The following is a 21,577-nucleotide window of genomic DNA, read 5'->3' as shown; positions in this document are numbered from 1 at the left end:
TTGGGGTATACAGAGACTTAATAGCACGTGCACGCCGTCTGATGCGTGAACTCTGTCGTGCAAGAAAAACCCGACGTAAAACATCCACCTTATCGGTCCGCTAAATAAAAATACAAATATCAGTAAATAAACAGACATGATATTTAAACAGTGAAAACAAAGATAAATATATTTCAAACTTTCAACCAAAAGACAAAACAAAGACAAATACTAACTTCACAGTGTTAAAGTAAAAAGTTTAGCAGTTTTGGCAGCAACCGAATAAATTTACTAAGCAATCTAAGTGAAATGGTTAATTTAAGTGAAATTACGAGTAAATTTATCATCAAGTTAAATATGGAAAATCTTAAACTTACCTCGTTGCGTAGAGTATGAACCTCATTCTGCAACGATACTACCATCTCACGTAGAGCGGCAACCTCACCACGTAAAGTAGACACCTCCACACGCCATGCACCATCGTTATCGCGTAGAGTACCGATCTCCTCACGCAAGGCATTGACCTCATCACGTAACTCCCTTGACTCATCCCGTGGAGGTGGAGAACAGGGAGATAGAAGTCGTGGCATCTTTGTCGGTCGCCTATCATGAGGTGATGGTGGAGAAGAGACTCGATGATGTGACGGGATAGGTGATGGCTCTCGTTGTAGAGGTGTATAGTCGGGTCAATCAGGTGATGGCTCTGGGTGAGGTGATGGCTCTCGAAGTGGAGGAAGTGGAGGCTGCTCATCATTCGTGCCATCAAAAAAACGCTGACTAGCTTGCCACCAATCAGTGGCCAGCTCAGCCTCCGTGGGTGTCAGTCTCATTAATGGAGTGTTGGCCTCCTAAAAATATAAAAACTAAAACAAAGTTAAACGTCTACTATTAATAACTTGTTTATATATGATAGTATTTGTTAACTTACATATTTATTGTCGCATATGGTATTAAGTCTTCCCAATCCAACATACGTTTCCTCTTCCAGGAAATAGCCCTAGGAATATCATCTGAGGATTTTAATGCATATGTCTGCATGCTGGGGAAAGCCTCGAATATCCAAATCTACAAACAATATAATAACAAACATTAGTAATTGTTAAATAATTAATTATAATTTTGAAAACATTATATAGAAATTCTTACCTTAAAGGCCCAAACAAAGCCTGAAAAAGTGTATTTCGACCCATCGCCCCGCAAACTTTTGCGGTCATCAAAGGCAGACGACAACTTAGTCCAGGTAGCTTTCCATATATACGAACCCCACGGAAACAGATTACATGCATTTAGGTCCTCTACCAATAATATTAGCTCCTGAGGAATAGGTTGTCTGGCCTCTCTGCCTAGAAAGCCGGCATACAAAAGTAGTAGAAGGCATACTCGGACAACATCGACGTCATTCATCCGAGTAAAACCATCTTTCTTATTAAACAATTTCTTCATGTCGTCGACGTGTAAGTTCGGCTTCTCTATTGACTCATCAGGAAAAACCCTGGATAACCATGATGGGCGGGTGATATGACGAGTGTATCGGCCTACATCATCGTGTCCGAATCGTAGACCAGTGATTAAGCAGAACTCATTCCGCCCAAAACAAGTATACGCCGGTGGAAAATGAAACCATATCTCTTCCTCACCACGTTGTATACTGTCGGGTAGATCGCTAGTCATGGTATGAAGCCACAAATGGGTCAAACTAGCATCTCCACCCGGATGTTGTACTCTCAGCCATGGCCCGAAGCAGGTTTCTTCAAACAATTTTCTTTGTGCAGGTGAAAGCTTCGAAGCAATTGTAGTGGCTAGGCTAACTTTATTCCTTAATGTCAATGAAGCCGAAAAAAATTTCTACAAAAAAACAATAAACATACCAAGTTAGATATACCAAAAATTACACTGTCAAGATATACCAAAAACAAAACAATAAACATAAATAGTAGTTTATTCTTGAAACTAAAATTTGCAACACTGTTTTTGTCTTTTGGTTGAAATGAAAATCGCAACGAGATAATGAGAATCGCAACGCGGAAATGACTATCGCAACGAGAGAATCGCAACGCGAAATGACTATCGCGACCAGACAATCGCAACGCGAAATGAAAATCGCAACCGCGAAATAAAAATCGCAACGCGAAATGAAAATCGCAACGCGAAATGAAAATCGCAATGCGATTTTGGTTTCGCGTTGCGATTTTTATTTCGCGTTGCGATTATCTCGTTGCGATAGTTATTTCCGCGTTGCGATTTCATTCTCGAAACTATTCTTCTTCTGCATTACTTCAACCAAAAGACAAAGCAAAGACAAATACTAACTTCACATGCTAAACAGTTTAGCAGTATTGGCAGCAATCGAATGAATTTAATAAGAAATCTAAGTGAAATGGTTAATCTATTATTGAAATTACCAGTAAACTTATCATCAATCTCAATATGAAAAACCTAAAATAATGCAAAAATTTCAAAATAAAAATAAAAAAAACTAACCCTCGGAGGTTGATTTTCCATTTCTGAATGATTGTGAGGGATTTTTGACTGTGAATGGTTGTGAGGGATTTCGCCGGCGATGGGGACGGAAATCTTCGGAGATGGGGACGGATTTCGCCGTAGAGAGTGAGAGATGGAGATGGGACTGAGTGTTGTGTTTTTGGGTTTGAGGTTATGAGTTGCGATTACTGTGGACGGTTCATTTTCCGATTTATTAAGAAAAAATACGTGTTTGGAATTTGAAAAAAAAAAATACGCGTTAATACGAATGACGCTATGTAAACCGCGTTGCGAAAGTCAGTATCGCGTTGCGAAAGTAAGTATCTCGTTGCGATTTTTTATTATCGCATTGCGATAGTCAGTATCGCATTGCGATTTTCCCAATTCGCGTTGCGATTTACTTATTCGCATTGCGATTTTCCCAATTCGCGTTGCGATTTACTTATTCGCATTGCGAATTGGGAAAATCGCAACGATACTGTAGACCATCGCAACGCGATTTTCAACTATCGCATTGCGAAAATGCAACGCGAATTTGCGATAATGGAGATTGCGTTGCGAATTAGCGATCGCATTACGATTTTGTTGGTCATTTTGGCAAATCCGGAAAAAGTTGGTTAAAATCGTATATTATATGAGATTTTTGGTCACTAAGGTTATTTTCTCTTAATAATATATTAGTCTTAAGCGTATTATAATTGTACATGCCCATAATAATACTTGACTATGGATCTTTTAATAGTAATAATGTTATTATATGAACTTTATTATCTTTCCGTTTATGTTAAACACAAACATATAACTGAAAATAATAGTGACAATGTCTTTATTCAATAAAATAAATAAATAAATGTATTATTACAATCATAATATCATATGATTAATCTTTGGTCATAAATTAACAGTCAAACTTACAGCTTCGGCCAAGTAAAAGCTTGCATACAACTAGATTTACATAGTTATACATGTAAACGAATGGGATAATATGATTCCTCCGGAACAGGAAAAACCTATGCCTATTTACTTCTATGATGACACCAAGCCAGAACATGTAGGCCATCACCTATTTGCTTGCTTTCAAACCCCATATTGCAACATCCTAAATTGATATTGGAGCAACAGCCAACAGATTCCACCATAACAGAAATCAGCTCCACAACATCATCATCAGAAAGGAAACCTTTCTCCACAACACACTAAGCTATATCTTCTTCTCCTTGTTTAAAAATCTGATCTAGAATTGATATTGGTGCAACAGATTAATCCACCATAACAGAACTATTTTCCTCTATCTCATTACCATTTCTGTACTTCGATTCAACCATCTCTACACCCAGATTTTATGGCGCAATGCTTGTATCAGCAGAAGGCTTAACATCGTTATCTAATTTGGAAATTTCAATCAATACATTTTTTCGACTCCCTTTCAAACTAAGCCCCTTATCTTCACCTTTGCCCCATGTGTATCCCTATGGGGAGAAGTTTGCTAGTAAGAACTCTTCCATTATGAAAATTACAGGGGGAGAGACGATAAAGAAGGTGTTCGATGTGAAAAGCAAAATATATATATATATATATATATATATATATATATATTATTTCTTGTAAAAAGAATTGTTTCTATTATAAGTCCTTTTTCTATTAGGAAAAGAATTGTTTTTTTTATCTTATATAAACCCAAATCTCATTGCCTTGAAAAATCATATTTTTCATCTCCTCCTACTCTACAAATTTGCTTTTTTGATCTAAGAATATGACATATCATCAAATAAGATATTATCGTGGTCGTCAAGGAAACTATCATAATAGATCAACGAATACTCATCCCAAACCCAAAGAAAGTTTCTACCAACCATTACCTAAATGGGAGAGACAATTCTGCACGGAAGTGGGAGCAATGTCATGGAGAAGATTTGTTGCAGCAAAAGAGAATTTGTGTGAAAGTGACAAAGTATTCGAGTGGGATGATTCGGCTGGGTTAAAAGCTTTTCAAGAAGCCAAACAAAGATTCTGGGAAAGTTACCATGGACATCCTTGCAAAACGAGGTTGCCGATTCGTGCAGAGGATATGTATATCGATGAAAATATTGATTGGAATCCAAAGATCGACCCTAAACTTTTTTCAGAATTAAAATCACTTTCTGATGACGAAGACGATGAGAAGGACAAAGTTAAAGATATCAAAACGTTTTCAATTCCATTAGAGGAGATTAAACCCACTGGATGGGTTCTCTACGAGGAACCTACTCCACAATTACGTACGATTGTTGGATCAGATTAATAAGTGGAACAATAATGCCAAAAGTTGGCCAAGAACTCTGGAGTATGCGATAGTTTTCGAAGTCCTCAAATATTCATTATTTTATTGTTGTTTTTGGTTTTTTGGTTTCGTATTGTTTGGTCGTTTAAATCAATACATATTTACAATTTTGAGTTTAAGTTACCATGGATGGGCGGGCGACGACAGGGACTACGATGCATGACGCCCCAAGGTGGTTAGATTGATCATGCAGCAAACCTGAGTCTAATCAGTTGGTAGAGCACAAGGTTCTTAATCTTGAAGTCGTAGGATCGAGTCCCACGGAGGGCATTTCATAATTCGGAGGTCTCTTACGGAAGCTGCTCTTAACCTGGTGTTGGAGGTAGTTTACTATCTTACCTCCCCTTACCCCATACATATGGGAAAAAGGGACAACCATTTTATTCTTGAAAACACCCTTTTAAGAAAAATGCGGATCAATATTTTAAACGAGAGAATTATTATTATTTATTAATCTAGGCTGATTACAAATGGTAGTATATGTTTTAAATATTCTCAATCAGTTGATAATAAACACTCGAATATATTGCAGTCGTTAGTATTCGAACCCAAGATTTCTAAAGATTATAACCATTGTTTTAGTTACAACTGAGGTAACTTGATTCGTACAAGCGGAAGAATTATTTAGAAATTAAAATATAATTATTACCGATAATTCTGTTGTCTTGTTGGTTGAGTTACGTGGCATTGACACTCTCTCCTCCAAGTATAAAAAATATAAGATTGAATTTTAAATTTGAAAATAAAATAGGGACCAAAACATAATTTGACCTTTTTATAGATAAATGAAAATTAATAAATCTCTGAAGTCTCTGATTCTTAATCCTGATCCACAAATATTAACGGTCTTTCTTCATTTTCTCTTAAGATGGATAAAGAATCCCAAAGTTCAGTTAAAAGATTAAAACATGGTTTCCTTGTTTAAAAGCAAGAACCAGATTATTTTTTTCCTGCGAGAACACCAAAACAATGGCGCTAATTCCCTCTCCTTCCGTTTCTTATCCAAAATTCCTCCAAATTTCTGTTAAATCTCCGTCACCGTTGGCACATTATCTTCTCTTCGGTTCTCGATGGCGAGATTCTTCTCCGATTCTGCTTCAAAAGCACTTCGGAGTTCCTCTACTTCCGGCTGTAGTGAGATCGCCGTTTTTTAAGAAGTTTGAGTGCTTCGCTAGATCATCGTCAACGGAGGAAGATCGTTTGAGCGAGGCGGAAAAATTGGCTGTTTCAACTGCCGATGATGGAGGGATGGAAGATCCGAAGGTGAAGCAACATCAAAGTTCATTGGCTGCCGCGCAGAGGATCGCTTCCTCTCCCAGTGATTCTTTCGGGCTTGGAATTCGTGAACCTGTTTATGAGGTTCTCTCTCTTCCTTACTTTCTGAAAGAAAATAGAAATTGTTTACTTTTTATCATAAATTTTTTATTCTAAGAACGGAAAAGGAAAAGAGATATTAAGATAGTCTGAGCCGAAAAAATGGATCATCAAAATATTTTACTTTCAGTTGCATGCAATTATGTGTTATGATTTTTTTTTCGAAGATTAGTTAATGTAATCGCGGCTTATTAATTCCTAAACAATTTCCTAGTTACTAATTTGCCATGGGCTCTTAGGATTTTTTTAGTTGCCTTCCAATTTTGCTTCTTTTTTAACCTTTCTTCTATTTATAGACATGATAGATTGATAGTATGCATTTTTCTTAGAAATTATAACCACGCATATTATATTTATTCATTTGCATAAATAAATTTTCTATTCACTATTTCAAAAGTTGTGGGAAAATGCTTATAACTCATTTTACAACTTACAAATTGTCACCAAGGATTTTGCTTTATATATAGTTTACAATTTTATATCCCATGTTTTGTCATTCTCTTAAGGTGGTAGAGGTGAAGTCAAATGGAATTTTATCTACTCGGAAGATAAGCAGACGTAAATTATTGAAATCAAGTGGTAATGTAATTTTGAATTTTCTTTTCATAATTGTTAGTTGTTACTTGTGTGTTGAGCTTTACTTGCAGAAAATGAAATAAATAAATAAATAAGAACCTATGTTTTTCTTTTTCCTATATATTTATAGTAGATTAATTTATTTTTCTTCTTAGGCCTTCGTCCAAGAGATATTCGCAGTGTTGATCCATCTTTGTTTTTGACAAAGTCAATGCCAGCTCTTCTGGTAATAGACCCTTGTGTCGTAATACCCATGATAATCCTTCTTTTTTATGCTTGGTTCCCATTGCTTGGATTTAAGCATCAGTGTGTTCTTTAGTTTCCTGTGTTTGCAAACTCATTTCCCTCTTCCATTCTAAATGCTATAGGTACGTGAGCGCGCCATTCTACTTAATATGGGATCATTACGGGCAATAGCAATGAAAGAATGTGGTCTTATATTTGATTATAATAGGTAAATGTCTCCTGCATCTGTGCAAACACTATTTCATTGTGATCTCATTGTTCTCACCGTAACTCGTCTTGATTTACTATGAACCAATAATGATGCTTGTTGCATGTATTGAATATTAACAGTGAAGGAGGAAAAGCTTTTATTGACACATTGTTGCCTCGACTGAATAACATGAATGGAGTGCAGTGTATGCCATTTGAGCTTGAGGTTTGGGTCCCGTGCTTTAAGATGCTGATAATGAAAGTAATTCATGCATTGTTCTCAGGGTAGAAGCTATTATCTTAAACATCTGAGGTTGTTGAGAGTCTTTAGTTGTGGCACTTTCAGGTTGTTGAAGTGGCATTACTTTCACAGATACAGCGTTTGGAACAAAAACTAATGGATTTAGAACCATGTGTGAGTATGTGAACATAGTGAGTGCAATTTTTTGTTTGTTTCTTGTTTTAGCTTCCCTTTTCTTTTTCACAAGTTTAATTGTGAAAGCCCTGAAACTGCACACCATTTGTCCCTCATTTCCTACAGTGGTTGCAAGTAATTTCAGCTGAAAACATTTTTGATTGGTTTTTTAAGGTCTAAGTGGCTCTACAATAAGAAATATATTCTAATTGTAGCAGTTCTTATAGGTATTTGTCCTATGCCTTTTTTTCATTTATTTACATCCCCTCCCCCCTCTCGTCTATGAGATACATGTTTGGAAAATTACCATTAAAAACATTTGAGAAGTTTGCCGAAGTAACCATTTTTCTTTCACTCTTGGTGTTTCTGACTGTCTTATACCACAAATGGCTGAAAACAAACCAAGCTGCTCTTGAACAACTTCAAAATTCTGGGTTATGTTTTTTTTTGCTATTGTGAATGTCTTGATTGTTAATTTCAAAACAACTGATTTATTGGCTCATTTTGATGATACGAGATACATATGTATTCTTTTATTTAGTCTGTTGTATTTTGCCTACAGAATAGGTAAGGTCCTTGTGGCATTGTCTTTATCTCATATAAACAAAAATGCTTTTTCTTTTTTAGAACAATCATCCAGAAGATTATTATAGATGTTACAGAATAATTACAACTAAGCTCATCTATGTAAAGGGGCAAACTAGCAATAATATAAGCTTGAAAAGGCATTGCTTAGCATTGATTTATGAGATCTTTGGCTCGCTCATTTGCAGGTCTTGCTTCTGGTTCTTACCTTATATATACCCTAAGGTTAATAGCATGAAATGTCCCTAAACTATGGTCTATGTTCTAAATTGATCCAAACTTCTAAACATTTTAATTAAGTCCTTAAGATATCAATAGTGTTATCAATCATGTCCTTCTATCAGGCTAACTGTTAACTTGGGCGTTAAATGTAAAATCAAATATGAAGTATAACATATTTAGAAAACAGATAAATTTAAAAATGAGGGTGCCTATCACATGGATAACTGAGACCTGACATGTTTAAAAAAAGAAATAGCCTCCTCAATTTTAATGATATTGTTTGTTTTTTAACACCTTAGATCCAATTCATCCATGTGGTAAGTACACATTTAAGATTTGATCCATATATTTTGAATATGCTTCACATCAAACCCAAGCTGACTTTTAATGGCTGATCTGACAGCTAGGCTGACGGAAAGGATTTGATTTATACAATATTGATACTTTTAGGACTCGATTAGAATGTTTTGAAGTTTTGGGACCAATTTATAATCTGTGTCATAGTTTGGGGATGTCTGGTGCAAGTTTCCCAAATTACAATCGATGTTTCCCTAGATATACACCTGAACAATTTATTATTTCATTGTGAATACTTAAGAACTTGAAATGGCTATGGCTGATTCTTGATTAGTTATTTCCATTTTCTGGTTGTGTATAAATTTGTACCTTGATTGCCTTGTGTTTTAGACTGTAATTATGTGATAATTGGGATATCTCATGAAGCTGCTTAATCATTATTATTGCTGTTCCATTTGCATAGGTTCGAACTATACTTAAGGTGTTGCCTAACAAAGTAACGGTGAGATATTGGAGCAACTTCGTATTAGCAAGCAGACTTTGGTATATTAGCTCTAAAAAACCTTGCTTAGTTGCTTGATATGAAATTGTTAAACACTACCCTCTATTATTATCCTTTTTTCTTTCATTTTATCATGCAAGGCTGAACTGGGTTCAAAAACAGGGGCTCTTAGACAAATGTTGCTGGATCTTTTGGAGGATCCCGATGAATACATCAAATATGTATTATGGGAAGAAATTGTACTAATAAAAGGGAAATTATGACGTGGAATGTTCTTTACCCTCAGAAAAGCTGATTGCTGAAGGTATAATGTGCTCTTTAATCTCAGTTAGGGGTTCTTTTGATAAGAGTTCTAATTGTGGTTCGATCTGGTCAATTTGCAGGAGAGGGGAAGAGATTGAGATGCTTTTGGAAAATTATCTTCAAAGGTTTATCCTCCATTCCACTTATGGTGCATGTTTAGCATGTAGTCGATGTGTCAAATAGGATTATTCATTATCATCTGTTTTCTTCATTTTACTGTTCTAGATAGTCTTCAAGTTGGGTTGCAAGAGCCTTTTAAAATGTCTGCAGATCTTTATGATATGAACTAGATAATAGATATTAACTAGATAAGTAAGTAATTTGAGGTTTGGTTTAACATAAGGAATAATTACTATTTCTCTGAAGTTGCGAACTGTTTTTGCATTTCAGCAAGCATAAGGGTTGTCTTATTGAATACATTGTGCTTTGTAGCCATGTTTGTTCTCAATAGCTATCACTTATTATATGTCTTGTTACATTGTGCAGATGTGAATCTTGCCTTGGCCAAGCAGAAAGGCTTCTTGATTCTGCAAAAGAAATGGAAGATTCTGTGGCTGTCAACCTAAGGTCTTGATGAATTTTTATTTAAATTTTGTTGTCTGCGTCACCATTTCATTTGTGTGTTGTCCTCCAGGCTCCAACATCTATATGATTTTCATGATTTGAGTTTTTGGATTCATTCTAGTATATCTTTCCTCTTGCATCTGAATTCACACTCCTTAACTAACAAAATGGGGTGGTTTTAACTATTATATCAGCTCCCGGAGACTTGAGGTAAGCAGAGTGGAATTACTTCTTCAGGTTGGGGCATTTTGTATTGGAATTGGTTCTCTAGTTTCAGGTTTGTCCTTCCTAAAGCAAGAAAATTGAAGCCAAGCCTCTATTGATTATTTGCAGGAATCACTTAACATGATAATGGTTTTATAAACATAGTAATTGTTGCTTGTATTTATCAACTTGAGTTGTTGAGTGACCCCTAAAACATGAACATTATTATTTTCTGCTACCTGGTTGTGTGAATCACCTTGGCTTATCATGTCTAGAAACTGTATAAATTAGATGCTACAAATTATGATTCATTAGGATGCTTAATCATCACATGACGAATAACATTGTAACTTGGTTCTGTATAATTGTAGCAAGTTAGTTCATGGATTTATTACTGTACATGTGGTGATAATTTTGTTGTTTATTTAATTGGTTACATGAGAAGGGATAAAGACCTAGAGAAACTGCTCGAGTTGTACATGTATGGCATAAATTTGCTCCAAGTCCTTTCTTGAAAATCATTTGCACCATTGGATATCAAAATGTTTCTTCAAGAATTTCATTGGCGATAGTTGGCAACACTGGCAGATCTACATGTAGTTGAGGAAAACGTGCCCACTCTGAAATTCGAATTTTATATATTAGTTGTTCATTTTATTGACCGTGCCCACTCTGAAATTTTATATGTACTCATCCCATACAAAAATTTTCAATTATTGATATATATGTGTCCACCCTAAAAAATATTTCTGGATCCGCACTGGTTGGCAATCATGGCTAATGATTATATTTCCTGTTTTAGGTATATTTGGCATGAACATGAGGTCCTATCTTGAAGAACAAGTGGTATGTTTTAATAGAAGTTTGGGCATTCAGTATTTTGTTACTGCTTAGTGTTTTCTGTCTAGAGGTGATATTATCATTTGGCCGTGTTAACTTACCCCATTGTTATATGGTGCAGCTTGCCTTCTGGCTAGCCACAGGCGGAATTATCTTTGGAGCTGTTTTTGCGTTTTTTCTCATGTATGCGTACCTCAGGAGTAGGAAAATACTGTAAGGAATATATGAATATAGGTAAGTTTACCTTAAAAATCTTGCTAAAAGCCCTTGTAGAACTTAAAAGGAAAATATTTGAGAAAAGCCAACAAATCGGATAGGGTCGGAATGATTAAAACCTTCCAAATTATGTTCTGAAATTGTCTGGTCCGAACCAGATCCCCGTCCCAAAGGCCCTGCACTTTCTCTAATATATTCTCATATGTGTTTAACAGGTGGTATCGATTGGTAATAAGTGGGTATATATGTATATGTATATGTATATATATGTATTGTATATGTCTATGTATGTATATGTATATGTATATGTATATGTATATGTATATATGTATATGTTATGTATATGTATATGTATGTATGTATATGTATATGTATATGTATATGTATATGTATATGTATATGTATATGTATATAGTATATGTATATGTATATGTATATGTATGTATATGTATATGTATATGTATATGTATAATGTATATGTATATGTATATGTATATGTATATGTATATGTAATGTATGTATATGTATATGTATGTATAGTATATGTATATGTATGTTATGTTATGTATATATAGTATATGTATATGTATATGTATATGTATGTGTCTGTATATGTATATGTATATGTATATACGTATACTATATGAAGAAAACTTTATGCAGATTACAAAAGAAAAATGTACTTCATTGTAGCTGCAGAGCGACCGTTCTACTGAACCCCTTTTCATCTGCAATGACGAGAGAGCCGCAGTGCTGAATATTGTTTTCGATGGAAAGGCGACAATTGTACAACATTTTTTCTTTTCGAAATAAATAAATTGATTTTTTTTAATTTCTAAAGCATCTTGCAAGTATTTTTTTTTTTTTGTATCAGATTCAGATTATATTTGGCAGTCACTTCCAAGTATAATGCTTAGGAAAAGTGTTGGTTCAACTTGGTATGCTTTTCCTTCAACGTCTTCGAATAATTTCCCTACTAGCATAGCATACACAGCTTTCCCGTCATCCTTGAGAGTCAGGTCCTTTCCCTTCAATGCACAATCATCTTTGTGCGTTGAGGAGCGGTTGTGGCAGCAGAACTCATCCATGGATGGTAGAGGCATCGTGCCACCGTGGGTTTCTTTCAGGGACAGAATCGAGTAATGGAATGAGATAGTCCGCCTTGTCATTAAATCTTGCACGCTGAAATTATACTTCTATGTAGCCGGGGCCTGAACTTAAACAAATTATATGCAAAGGCTGGCGGGGCCCACTTGTAACAAAGTCGTTGATCATGGTCGTCCTTGAAAGCTCCTAACCAACTAACCAAGTTGACTTGAAACAATCGCGTGCGCTCATACTCAAGGCATTATATTAACTATTTTTAAATCTTTTCCTATTGGCTGTAATTACCTTGATTCAATGTCAGTTCGAAACGTGGCTTTTACGTGCAAAGGATTTTATGGTAATTTTAAGATTCTCTCAAAGCAACTCCCTTCGTAGGACTCTCTAGACATTCCCTACTTTCGGAGGATCTGATTATTATTATTATTATTATTAATTTCCTTTTATCCTTTTTTTGAAACAATCGCGTGCGCTCATACTCAAGGCATTATATTAACTATTTTTTAAATCTTTTCCTATTGGCTGTAATTACCTTGATTCAATGTCAGTCGAAACGTGGCTTTACGTGCAAAGGATTTTATGGTAATTTTAAGATTCTCTCAAGCAACTCCCTTCGTAGGACTCTCTAGACATTCCCTACTTTCGAGGATCTGATTATTATTATTATTATTATTAATTTCCTTTTTTATCCTTTTTTTGCATTTAGAATTTTTGATAATCGCCAACAAGTTTAGAGTAGAAATTGTCCCACTTTAATTACAAAAAAATAAAAACATTATAAATATTATGAGTTTAAAAATCAATAAATAAATAATCCCATGCAGTGGAGCCCACGATAGCTCTCTATCGAGTACAACAACCAACTGTATTGAAGTCATCGAGTCAGCGCCGCCGCCTATTTGTTTACTTGAGAAAAATAATAAATTTTGTCGATTAGTGGATCACGTCCATCTAATTAGTAAATGACACGTGTGCCAGTTTTATTGGGTGGAACAAAAACAAAATAGGAATAGAATAGTGGGGCATGGATGGTTTCGTCAGAATGAAACAGTGGTGAAGTTGTTAAACAAATTAAAATAATATTTTGTTTTTAAATAATTTATGTCAATGTCGTTACGCAGACTACCATACAAATCACAAAAAAATAATTTTAAAATATATATTTGGTTTATAAATAATAAAAGACAGAAATTATAAAAACCAATGCGTTATCTATAATTGAACAAACGGAAGGATTAAGTGATGAAAATTAAGGATTAATGTAATTATTTTGGTCGAAATTATTTTAAAATATGAAATATTTAGTAGTTTAATTTATAAATGATAAGTAGTACTTATCTAATATTATATGGGTAAACTATGTGAATATTCCCTTTTGTTTATGATCTAACTACTTTGGTCACTAATTTAAAATTAAGAGTAAATAGTCATTCACATTATCAGCCTATATGATTTGAGTCTTTTTGCTATAATATATGTTGACCCCTTTTGTTTAAGTTCCTAATATAGTTGAAGACTAAAATGAATGAGAGTTCATGGTTTAGGAAATAAAATCGAATGGATTGATAATATTAGGACTAAAATCGAACAATCGATAACGTTAGGGACCATTTTTCTTAATTTTAAATTGGTGACCAAATTCGTCATACTGAAAAATAGGAGACTATTCGCATAGTTTACCCTTATTATATTTTAAACTTTTATATGATCAAAAAATTATTAAGACATCAGACGCATTAAAATCTAATAGTTATTTTTAATACTTTATCACTAAAACAAATATAAATTTATATTTATATAATTAAAAGTTATAATTAATGCATCATAATTAACAATGATATGTAGTATTATTTTAGACCCGGCCTGTCACGCCATACAGTAAGTCATTTTTTACAGGTGACTCTGGTAGAGGACGTGGACACCTGGTCCTCCTGCTTCTTATAACACGCCTCCTCCTCAGGTGGCTCCGGCTCAGCCACCTTTTTCGTCTTTAGCTCAGGGTCATCATCCTTCGCTGCTACGGAATCATTGAGCAAAGAGGTAGCTCAGAAACTTACAGAAGCGCCTATGGCTTCAACGACAGCGTCTCCTCCTCCTCCATCTTCGACAAAGGCTTTTGAAGTCCCGCAAAGCCAGATCCCTGAACTATCGGTACAAAATGTACTGTTAGAGCGAATCATTTCCTATGGATGTTGCGACCATTGATATTCATCACTACCATGTAACTTTCTCCTCTACTACCTCCATTTGATTTTTACGCTACAATAATTTATACGGAAGGATTAAACTATTATTATATATAAAAAAAGGCCCAAGCAAAATTTGACTGTTAATTGTATGCTTAATGAATTCTACTTTTTGTTTGATTCATATTTTGAATTTTGATGATTTATTCTGTTTGCTTATATTAACTACCTCATTGTCTATCTCTGTTTTCTTGCATTTTCCTAATGGCTTTTGGTTTTCTGTTTAAAATCTTTGTCCTGCTGTTTTCCTTGTCATTTGTTTTGCCTTGTTCAATCGTATCATATTATTATTATTTTGGGTAAAGTACACAAATAATCCCTCAATTATAGGTTGATGTTTTGTTGAGTCCCTCAACTATAAGGTGATGCTTTGTTGAGGCCCTCGACTATTAAAAGTTACAAAATGGTCCTTCGATTATATGATGTTGCTTTGTTGAGTCCAGACTATTAGAAGTTACAAAATGATTATATCTCAATAATCAGGTTAACATTCAGCTCAGAATGTTGTCAACTTTTTTAACAAAAAATGACGAGTTTGGAACATACTAAATAGTCGGGTGACTATTTTATAACTTTTAATTGTCGGGAACTCAACAAAAGCAACCTTTAATTGTGGATCATTTTTAACTTTTAGTAATTGAGACTCAACAAAGCATTACTTACTCTATAGTGTTTTTTTTTCCTTATATCTCTCCTTTTCACCTTTATATACAAAGGATTTAGTAATACTTCTTTTTTGCTTAAATGAATTCCCGTATTTGTTTAGTTCATTATCTTGAAATATTGACCATTTTTTTGCTTATTTTCCTCATTGTTTATTTCTGTTCGGTTGCATTTTCAATCGTCTCTTTTAACGGCTTTTGGTACCTCCATTTCTTGCAGGTTACTATAACGCCTGAGGTAACTTCAAAAAAGGTAAACAGAGATATAATGAGGGAACTTCATAAAACATACAAGTCGGAACTTGGTAATCGGCGTTAGCCTACGATGGCAGGAAACGTTTACAATGCGGGGCTCTCCCGTTTGAGGCTAAGGAATTGTTGTGAAATTACTTGGGACATATCATGGCCAGAGTTTCATCCCTACAGTGAGGTAATATTCTTGCATTTTATAATGGTGTCTTCACATTTTGTGTTTTATTGTTCTCATTATTTACCTGTGATCTTTCTGGTTGTCTGTTATTGCAGGAAGCAACTACAGTTTAATGTAGCAACCAAACTCGTGTCCAAGCCTGATATGCATTTCCTGAGGAGTTTTTGAGCGGAAGGCATTTTGAATGCCCTCAAGAAACTATTCAAGCTCTGGATGTTGTTCTTCGGGCTAGCCCATCTGAGAAGTACTTGCCTGTTGATTATTGTCCACCATTTCTTGCCATTAAATTTCTGAAATTATTTATACTAAATCAAATTAATAATTTTGATACATCATTTTGCAGATATACTGTAGTTGGAAGGTCATTTTTGGTCCAGCATTAAATCAAGAAAACAATCTTGGTGATGATGGAAGAGTACTGGACGGATATTATCCGAGTCTTCGGCCCACTCAGATGGGTTTATCCCTTAATATTGGTAGCTTTTCTCTGACTTGTTAATTTTGTAGCTGCTTTCTGCTTAATAATTAGTGGAAGTTTTACCGTGTTCATTTCCATGCCTGCTTTCACTCCACAGATGTGTCTGCTCGGTCTTTCTATGAGCCAATTTGGTTTCGAAGTTTGTTTCAAAACATCTCAGGAGTCCAAACCAGTTGATGCCTTTGTCTGATCAGGATCGTATCAAAGTGATTTCTCCATATCCTTCTAAATTTTACTGATTCTACTTTACATATTAAATTTAGTGTTTAGAGACCAGTGTGTTTGTAGTTCTTATAATGTTTCTGTTCTTATACTTTTAGGTAAAAAGGGCCTTGAAAGGAGTGAAAGTTAAGTTGAATCACTTGAAGTATCACAAAACTTCCAAGATTATCGACATATCTAGAGAGCCTATAAGTCAGCTAACGTGAGTTTGTTACAACACTAAAATTGCTCTAAAATATTTTCTAGGGAAAATAACCTCAGTGACCGAAATGCTTATAATTACGATTTTGACCAACTATTTTTTGATTTGCCAAATGATCAATAAAATCGCAATGCGATCTCTAAATCGTAATGCGATCTCCAGTATCGCAAATCAGTTTCCAATTCACAACGCGATTTTGACTATCGCATTGCAATTTTCCAAATTCGCATTGCGATTTTCCAAATTCGCGTTACGATTTTAGAAAATCGCAATGCGAATATGTAAATCGCAACGCGATTCTGACTATCGCAACGCGATACTACAAAATCGCAATGCGATTTCCAAATTTCGTTAGTCCAAATTCGTTGCGATAGTCCAAGTTCACGTTGCGATAGTCGAAGATCGCGTTGCGATTTTCCAAATCGTTGCGATAGTCGAAGATGCGATTTTCCAAAATCGCAATGGTGGTATGCAACGACCCGACGAGACGGCGGCGGCGGCGTGCGCGAGAGTCCCCCTTGTTCTTTTCCACTCAACAAGGAAGTGGGAAATCCAAGCCTTAAATACTCATTCCCAATAGTGTTTCCAATACTATTGGATTGAGCATTGCAAACACTTGAGAATCTTTTACACTATCGCAACACATTCTTTATTGTTTCAAACTAAGATTTACAAATGACTTGGGAATCTTTTACACTATCGCAACATATTCTTTATTGTTCCAAACTCCACGTGAATTTGGAATAGTTAAATGTAAACTTATTTTGGATTTTTCACTATCGCAACACTTTTCACTATCGCAACAACACGTTTTTCAAACTCTCGCACCATTTTAACTATCGCATTTTAACTGTCGCAACACATTTTTCAAAATCGCGTTGCGAATCTTACATCCCGTTGCGAATCTAGATATTCGCGTTGCGAATTTGGAAACTGAGTTGAAAATTAGAGTTCGCGTTGCGATTTTTGTTGGTCATTTTGGCAAATCCAAAAAAGTTGTTAAAATCGTATATTATAAGGTATTTTCGGTCACTGAGGTTATTTTCTCTATTTTCTAAGTAGGACGAAGCTATGATATGGGGTCAGCATGGTTAAATTGTTTTATAGGTTACTTGTACTTTTTATTTTCTCCACTATCTTAGTTACATGTTCAAATTGAGTTCGTATTGTTGAATCGGTTTGGGGCTGTGGTAGTCTTGTATACATACACCACTTGCCTAAGTTCCATGTTCAAACTGAGTTGGTAATTTGTTGGTCATAATGACTCCAAAAATATTATTTAGCATACTAGGTAATCAATAGCTACCACTTCTTTTTTTTCCTCCCCGTTCCAAGGCGTCGCCTTTATTAATCCGGTTCGACCCACGTCGTACACCTGCCTTTGGTGATTGAGTCTCCATCAGGAATTTTCTGCATACACAAAGACTCGAACTCAAAACCTTGCTTAAGCGATATCAAGTTGTTACCACTTAAACCAACCCATGTTGGTAATAGCTACCACTTTTGTTGTGCAACAACCTTATGCTATCATTTGTCTTAATGTTCCAGGATGGTGGAGTACTAAATATTTAAAAGGTACACTATGTATTTAGTCATCCAACTATTCGTGTGGTTTCGTTTGGTGTAGCAACTTTTTTTAAATCATACCTAACATTATGTTTGGTTTCATTATGGTCTCCCGCCGTTAAAAATTTAATAGAACTGTTGATGTAACATTTTTTATTTTTTTTAATGATGACGTAATATTATCTTATGGTGACACATCATTATTATTGTTAATTTTTAAATGAAGGTGACCAAATGAAACCATAATGTAATGTTATGTATGATTTTGAAAGAAAAAAATAGTTGGATAACCAAAACGAAACCGTACAAATAGTTGGATGACTAAATACATAGTTTACCCATATTTAAACTCAAATAGCTGAAATAAGCATAATAGTTGTACTTGTACATTCGTATTTCTGTTATGAGCCTTGTTGTAGGAACAAATAGCTGAAAGATTTTCTACTCCAACCTATTGTTAATCAAAGAGGTAGATTCGTCCTTGACTGAACCCCTCTATAAATAACGTTTTTAATATAGTAATTGCCTACTTTCTTTATTCCGACAACGTTTAATAGGCCTTTGTGACAAAGGAAATAGTCCAAATGGACATAAAATGATCTTTAACATATAGGATCTTGATTAGCAAGACTAAGTTATAAAGGAAATAAAGATTTAATGTAACAGAGGTCCTCTGATATTTCTTTCCAATAAAAGCATCCACATCATATTTCGTAACATCTTATACTTCTGTCCGATTTTTGTTCCATTCTGTCTCGTTATGCTTCTTCTGTCCAATTTTGGCCTTTTAGGTTTAATCTCGATGATAAAAATACAAAGTGTCTGTTGTTCAGTATTTTCGTGATAAATACAAAATTGAGCTGGAATATCCATCCCTGCCTGCCATTCAAAGTGGAAGTGAAGAAAAACCTGTCTACTTCCCTATGGAGGTTTCCACTTCATTTTGACATTACTTTGTTTCTTCTCTCTTTTGTCTCTAACTCAATTCTTTTTAATGATTTTTTTCAAATACAGCTTTGTAGTATTGTTGAGGGTCAGAGATACACGAAAAATTTAAACGATCAACAAGTTAGAGAACTGTTGAAAGCAACTTGCCAACGCCCTGCTATTAGGGAGGGAAAGGTTAAAAAGGTGGATAATGTTGGATTCTTAATTTTATAAGCATTTTTTTTTTGTTTATTATATAAGATTATGATTCATTTATCATGTTCCTGCACAGATTGTTGAAAATAATAAATTTGAGGCAGATGAACTTGTTAGAAAAGAATTCAGAATTCAAGTTAAAGATCTTGCTTTGATTGAAGCACGAGTTTTTACCTCCTCCAATGGTACTAACATGCTAATATGTAATATCTTCAATAGAAGTCAATTTCTATCATAAATTTAACATTTGTTTGTTCTGCTTGCTGCAGCTTAAGTATCATGATAGTGGACCTGAACGAAGTGTTTGTCCTCGTTTGGGTCATGGAACATGATCAATAAGGTGACATGTTTTACCTCTTATCATTCAAGTAATTTTGAAAAATAATTAGTGTCGTAACCGGTTTTCGTCCGGGCACGAATTTTTTACTTGACGGGAAAATTGATGTGAATAAATGGTTTGAAAATAATTTGGAAGTCGCCATCGCCTTTTGGGTCAGATAGGTCGAATACCTAAATTATTTTTTAACAGAGTTTTTAAGAAAACATCAATTAAAGATGATCTGCGTTTATAACCAAAAATTCTTTCTTTTAATAATAAAAGGGATTCGTGGTCGGTTACGTTTAGGGAAGGATTAGCACCCCTACAACGCCCAAAATTGGTACTTTTTAATTATAAATTGTCTCTCTTTAGAAAATTTAAAAATTCAAAATATTTAATTCATAATATGTTATTTCAATAATTTAAAGAAAATATTTATATGTATAAAATATTTATTTATTTAGAAATATCAGAAAAGGGCTTCTAGGTGCTTTAAGACAGCTCTTTTCTTCGATATTAATAAATAAATAACTAAAAAAATTTTTTTCAAAAAAATAATTAATATATAATTTATAAAAAAACAGGATATTTATTTATTTAAGAATATCAGAAAAAAACTTATAGGTGCTTTAAGACAGTTCTTTTCTTCGATATTAATAATAAATTTAAAATGTAATAATTTTTCATAAAAATGATTTAAATAATTATAATTTTTATAATATTAATATAAATATATTTATAAGACTAAGATAATAAAATAATAATTAAAGCCATAATTAAATATAAAAGTGATAACAAAATAATATTGTAATTAAATAATGATCAAAATAAAAGAAATTAAAATTATAAAACTAAATATAAAGTATCAAAATAAAGATAATAATTTGAAATATTATGAAGATAATGGTTAATAGTGTAATTTAACCTAATTAATTAATACGGGATTAAAATAAAAATACTAAACTATAAGGGACTAAATTTGATATTTACCTAAATATATTAGAGAAATAACCTCATGACCAAAAATCCCATATAATATACGATTTTAACCAACTTTTTTCCGGATTTGCCAAAACCAACAAAAATCGCAATGCGATCGCTAATTCGCAACGATCTCAATTATCGCAAATTCGCGTTGCATTTCGCGTTGCGATAGTTGGAAATCGCGTTGCGATGGTATACAATGTCGTTGCGATTTTCCCAATTCGCAATGCGAATAAGTAAATCGCAATGCGAATTGGGAAAATCGCAATGCGATACTGACTCGCAATGCGATACTTACTATCGCAATGCGATAATACAAAATCGCAACGAGATACTGACTTTCGCAACGCGATTTTGACTTTCGCAACGCGATTTACATAGCGCCATTCGTATTAACGCGTATTTTTTTTTTCAAATTCCAAACACGAATTTTTTCTTAATAAATCGGAAACTGAACCGTCCACAGTAATCGCAACTCATAACCTCAAACCCAAAAACACAACACTCAGTCCCATCTCCATCTCTCACTCTACGGCGAAATCCGTCCCATCTCCGAAGATTTCCTTCCCCATCGCCGGCGAAATCCCTCACAACCATTCACAGTCAAAAATCCCACAATCATTCAGAAATGGAAAATCAACCTCCGAGGGTTAGTTTTTTTATTTTTATTTTGAAATTTTGCATTATTTAGGTTTTTCATATTGAGATTGATTATAAGTTTACTGGTAATTTCAATAATAGATTAACCATTTCACTTAGATTTATTATTAAATTCATTCGATTGCTGCCAATACTGCTAAACTGTTATCCTGTGAAGTTAGTATTGTCTTTGCTTTGTCTTTTGGTTGAAGTAATGCAGAAGAAGAATAGTTTCGAGAATGAAAATCGCAACGCGGAAATAACTATCG

General features: G+C 34.3%; 1 protein-coding gene and 2 pseudogenes across 1 annotated transcript; all 3 read left to right on the top strand.

Annotated features, from left to right (window-relative positions):
* The first annotated feature begins 4,213 nt into the window (after positions 1-4,213).
* Positions 4,214-4,741, top strand: LOC120144061. The gene has a single exon (XM_039158214.1). The coding sequence runs from the start codon at positions 4,214-4,216 to the stop codon at positions 4,739-4,741; it is 528 nt and encodes a 175-aa protein (XP_039014145.1).
* Positions 4,742-5,623: 882 nt separating this feature from the next.
* Positions 5,624-11,513, top strand: LOC120144030 (annotated as a pseudogene).
* LOC120144060 overlaps positions 11,322-21,577 on the top strand; it is a 38,755-nt pseudogene continuing 28,499 nt past the window's right edge.

Source organism: Hibiscus syriacus, unplaced genomic scaffold (genome assembly GCF_006381635.1).
Source record: "Hibiscus syriacus cultivar Baekdansim isolate YM2019G1 unplaced genomic scaffold, ASM638163v2 tig00110879_pilon, whole genome shotgun sequence".
Taxonomy (NCBI): Eukaryota; Viridiplantae; Streptophyta; class Magnoliopsida; order Malvales; family Malvaceae; genus Hibiscus; species Hibiscus syriacus.
The sequence above is the reverse complement of the archived record's forward strand: the minus strand, read 5'-3'. Positions and strand labels throughout refer to the sequence as shown.

What these genes read in the sequence shown, in the direction of transcription:
- LOC120144061 (XM_039158214.1), top strand. Translation starts at nt 4,214, where the DNA reads ATGACATATCATCAAATAAGATATTATCGTGGTCGTCAAGGAAACTAT.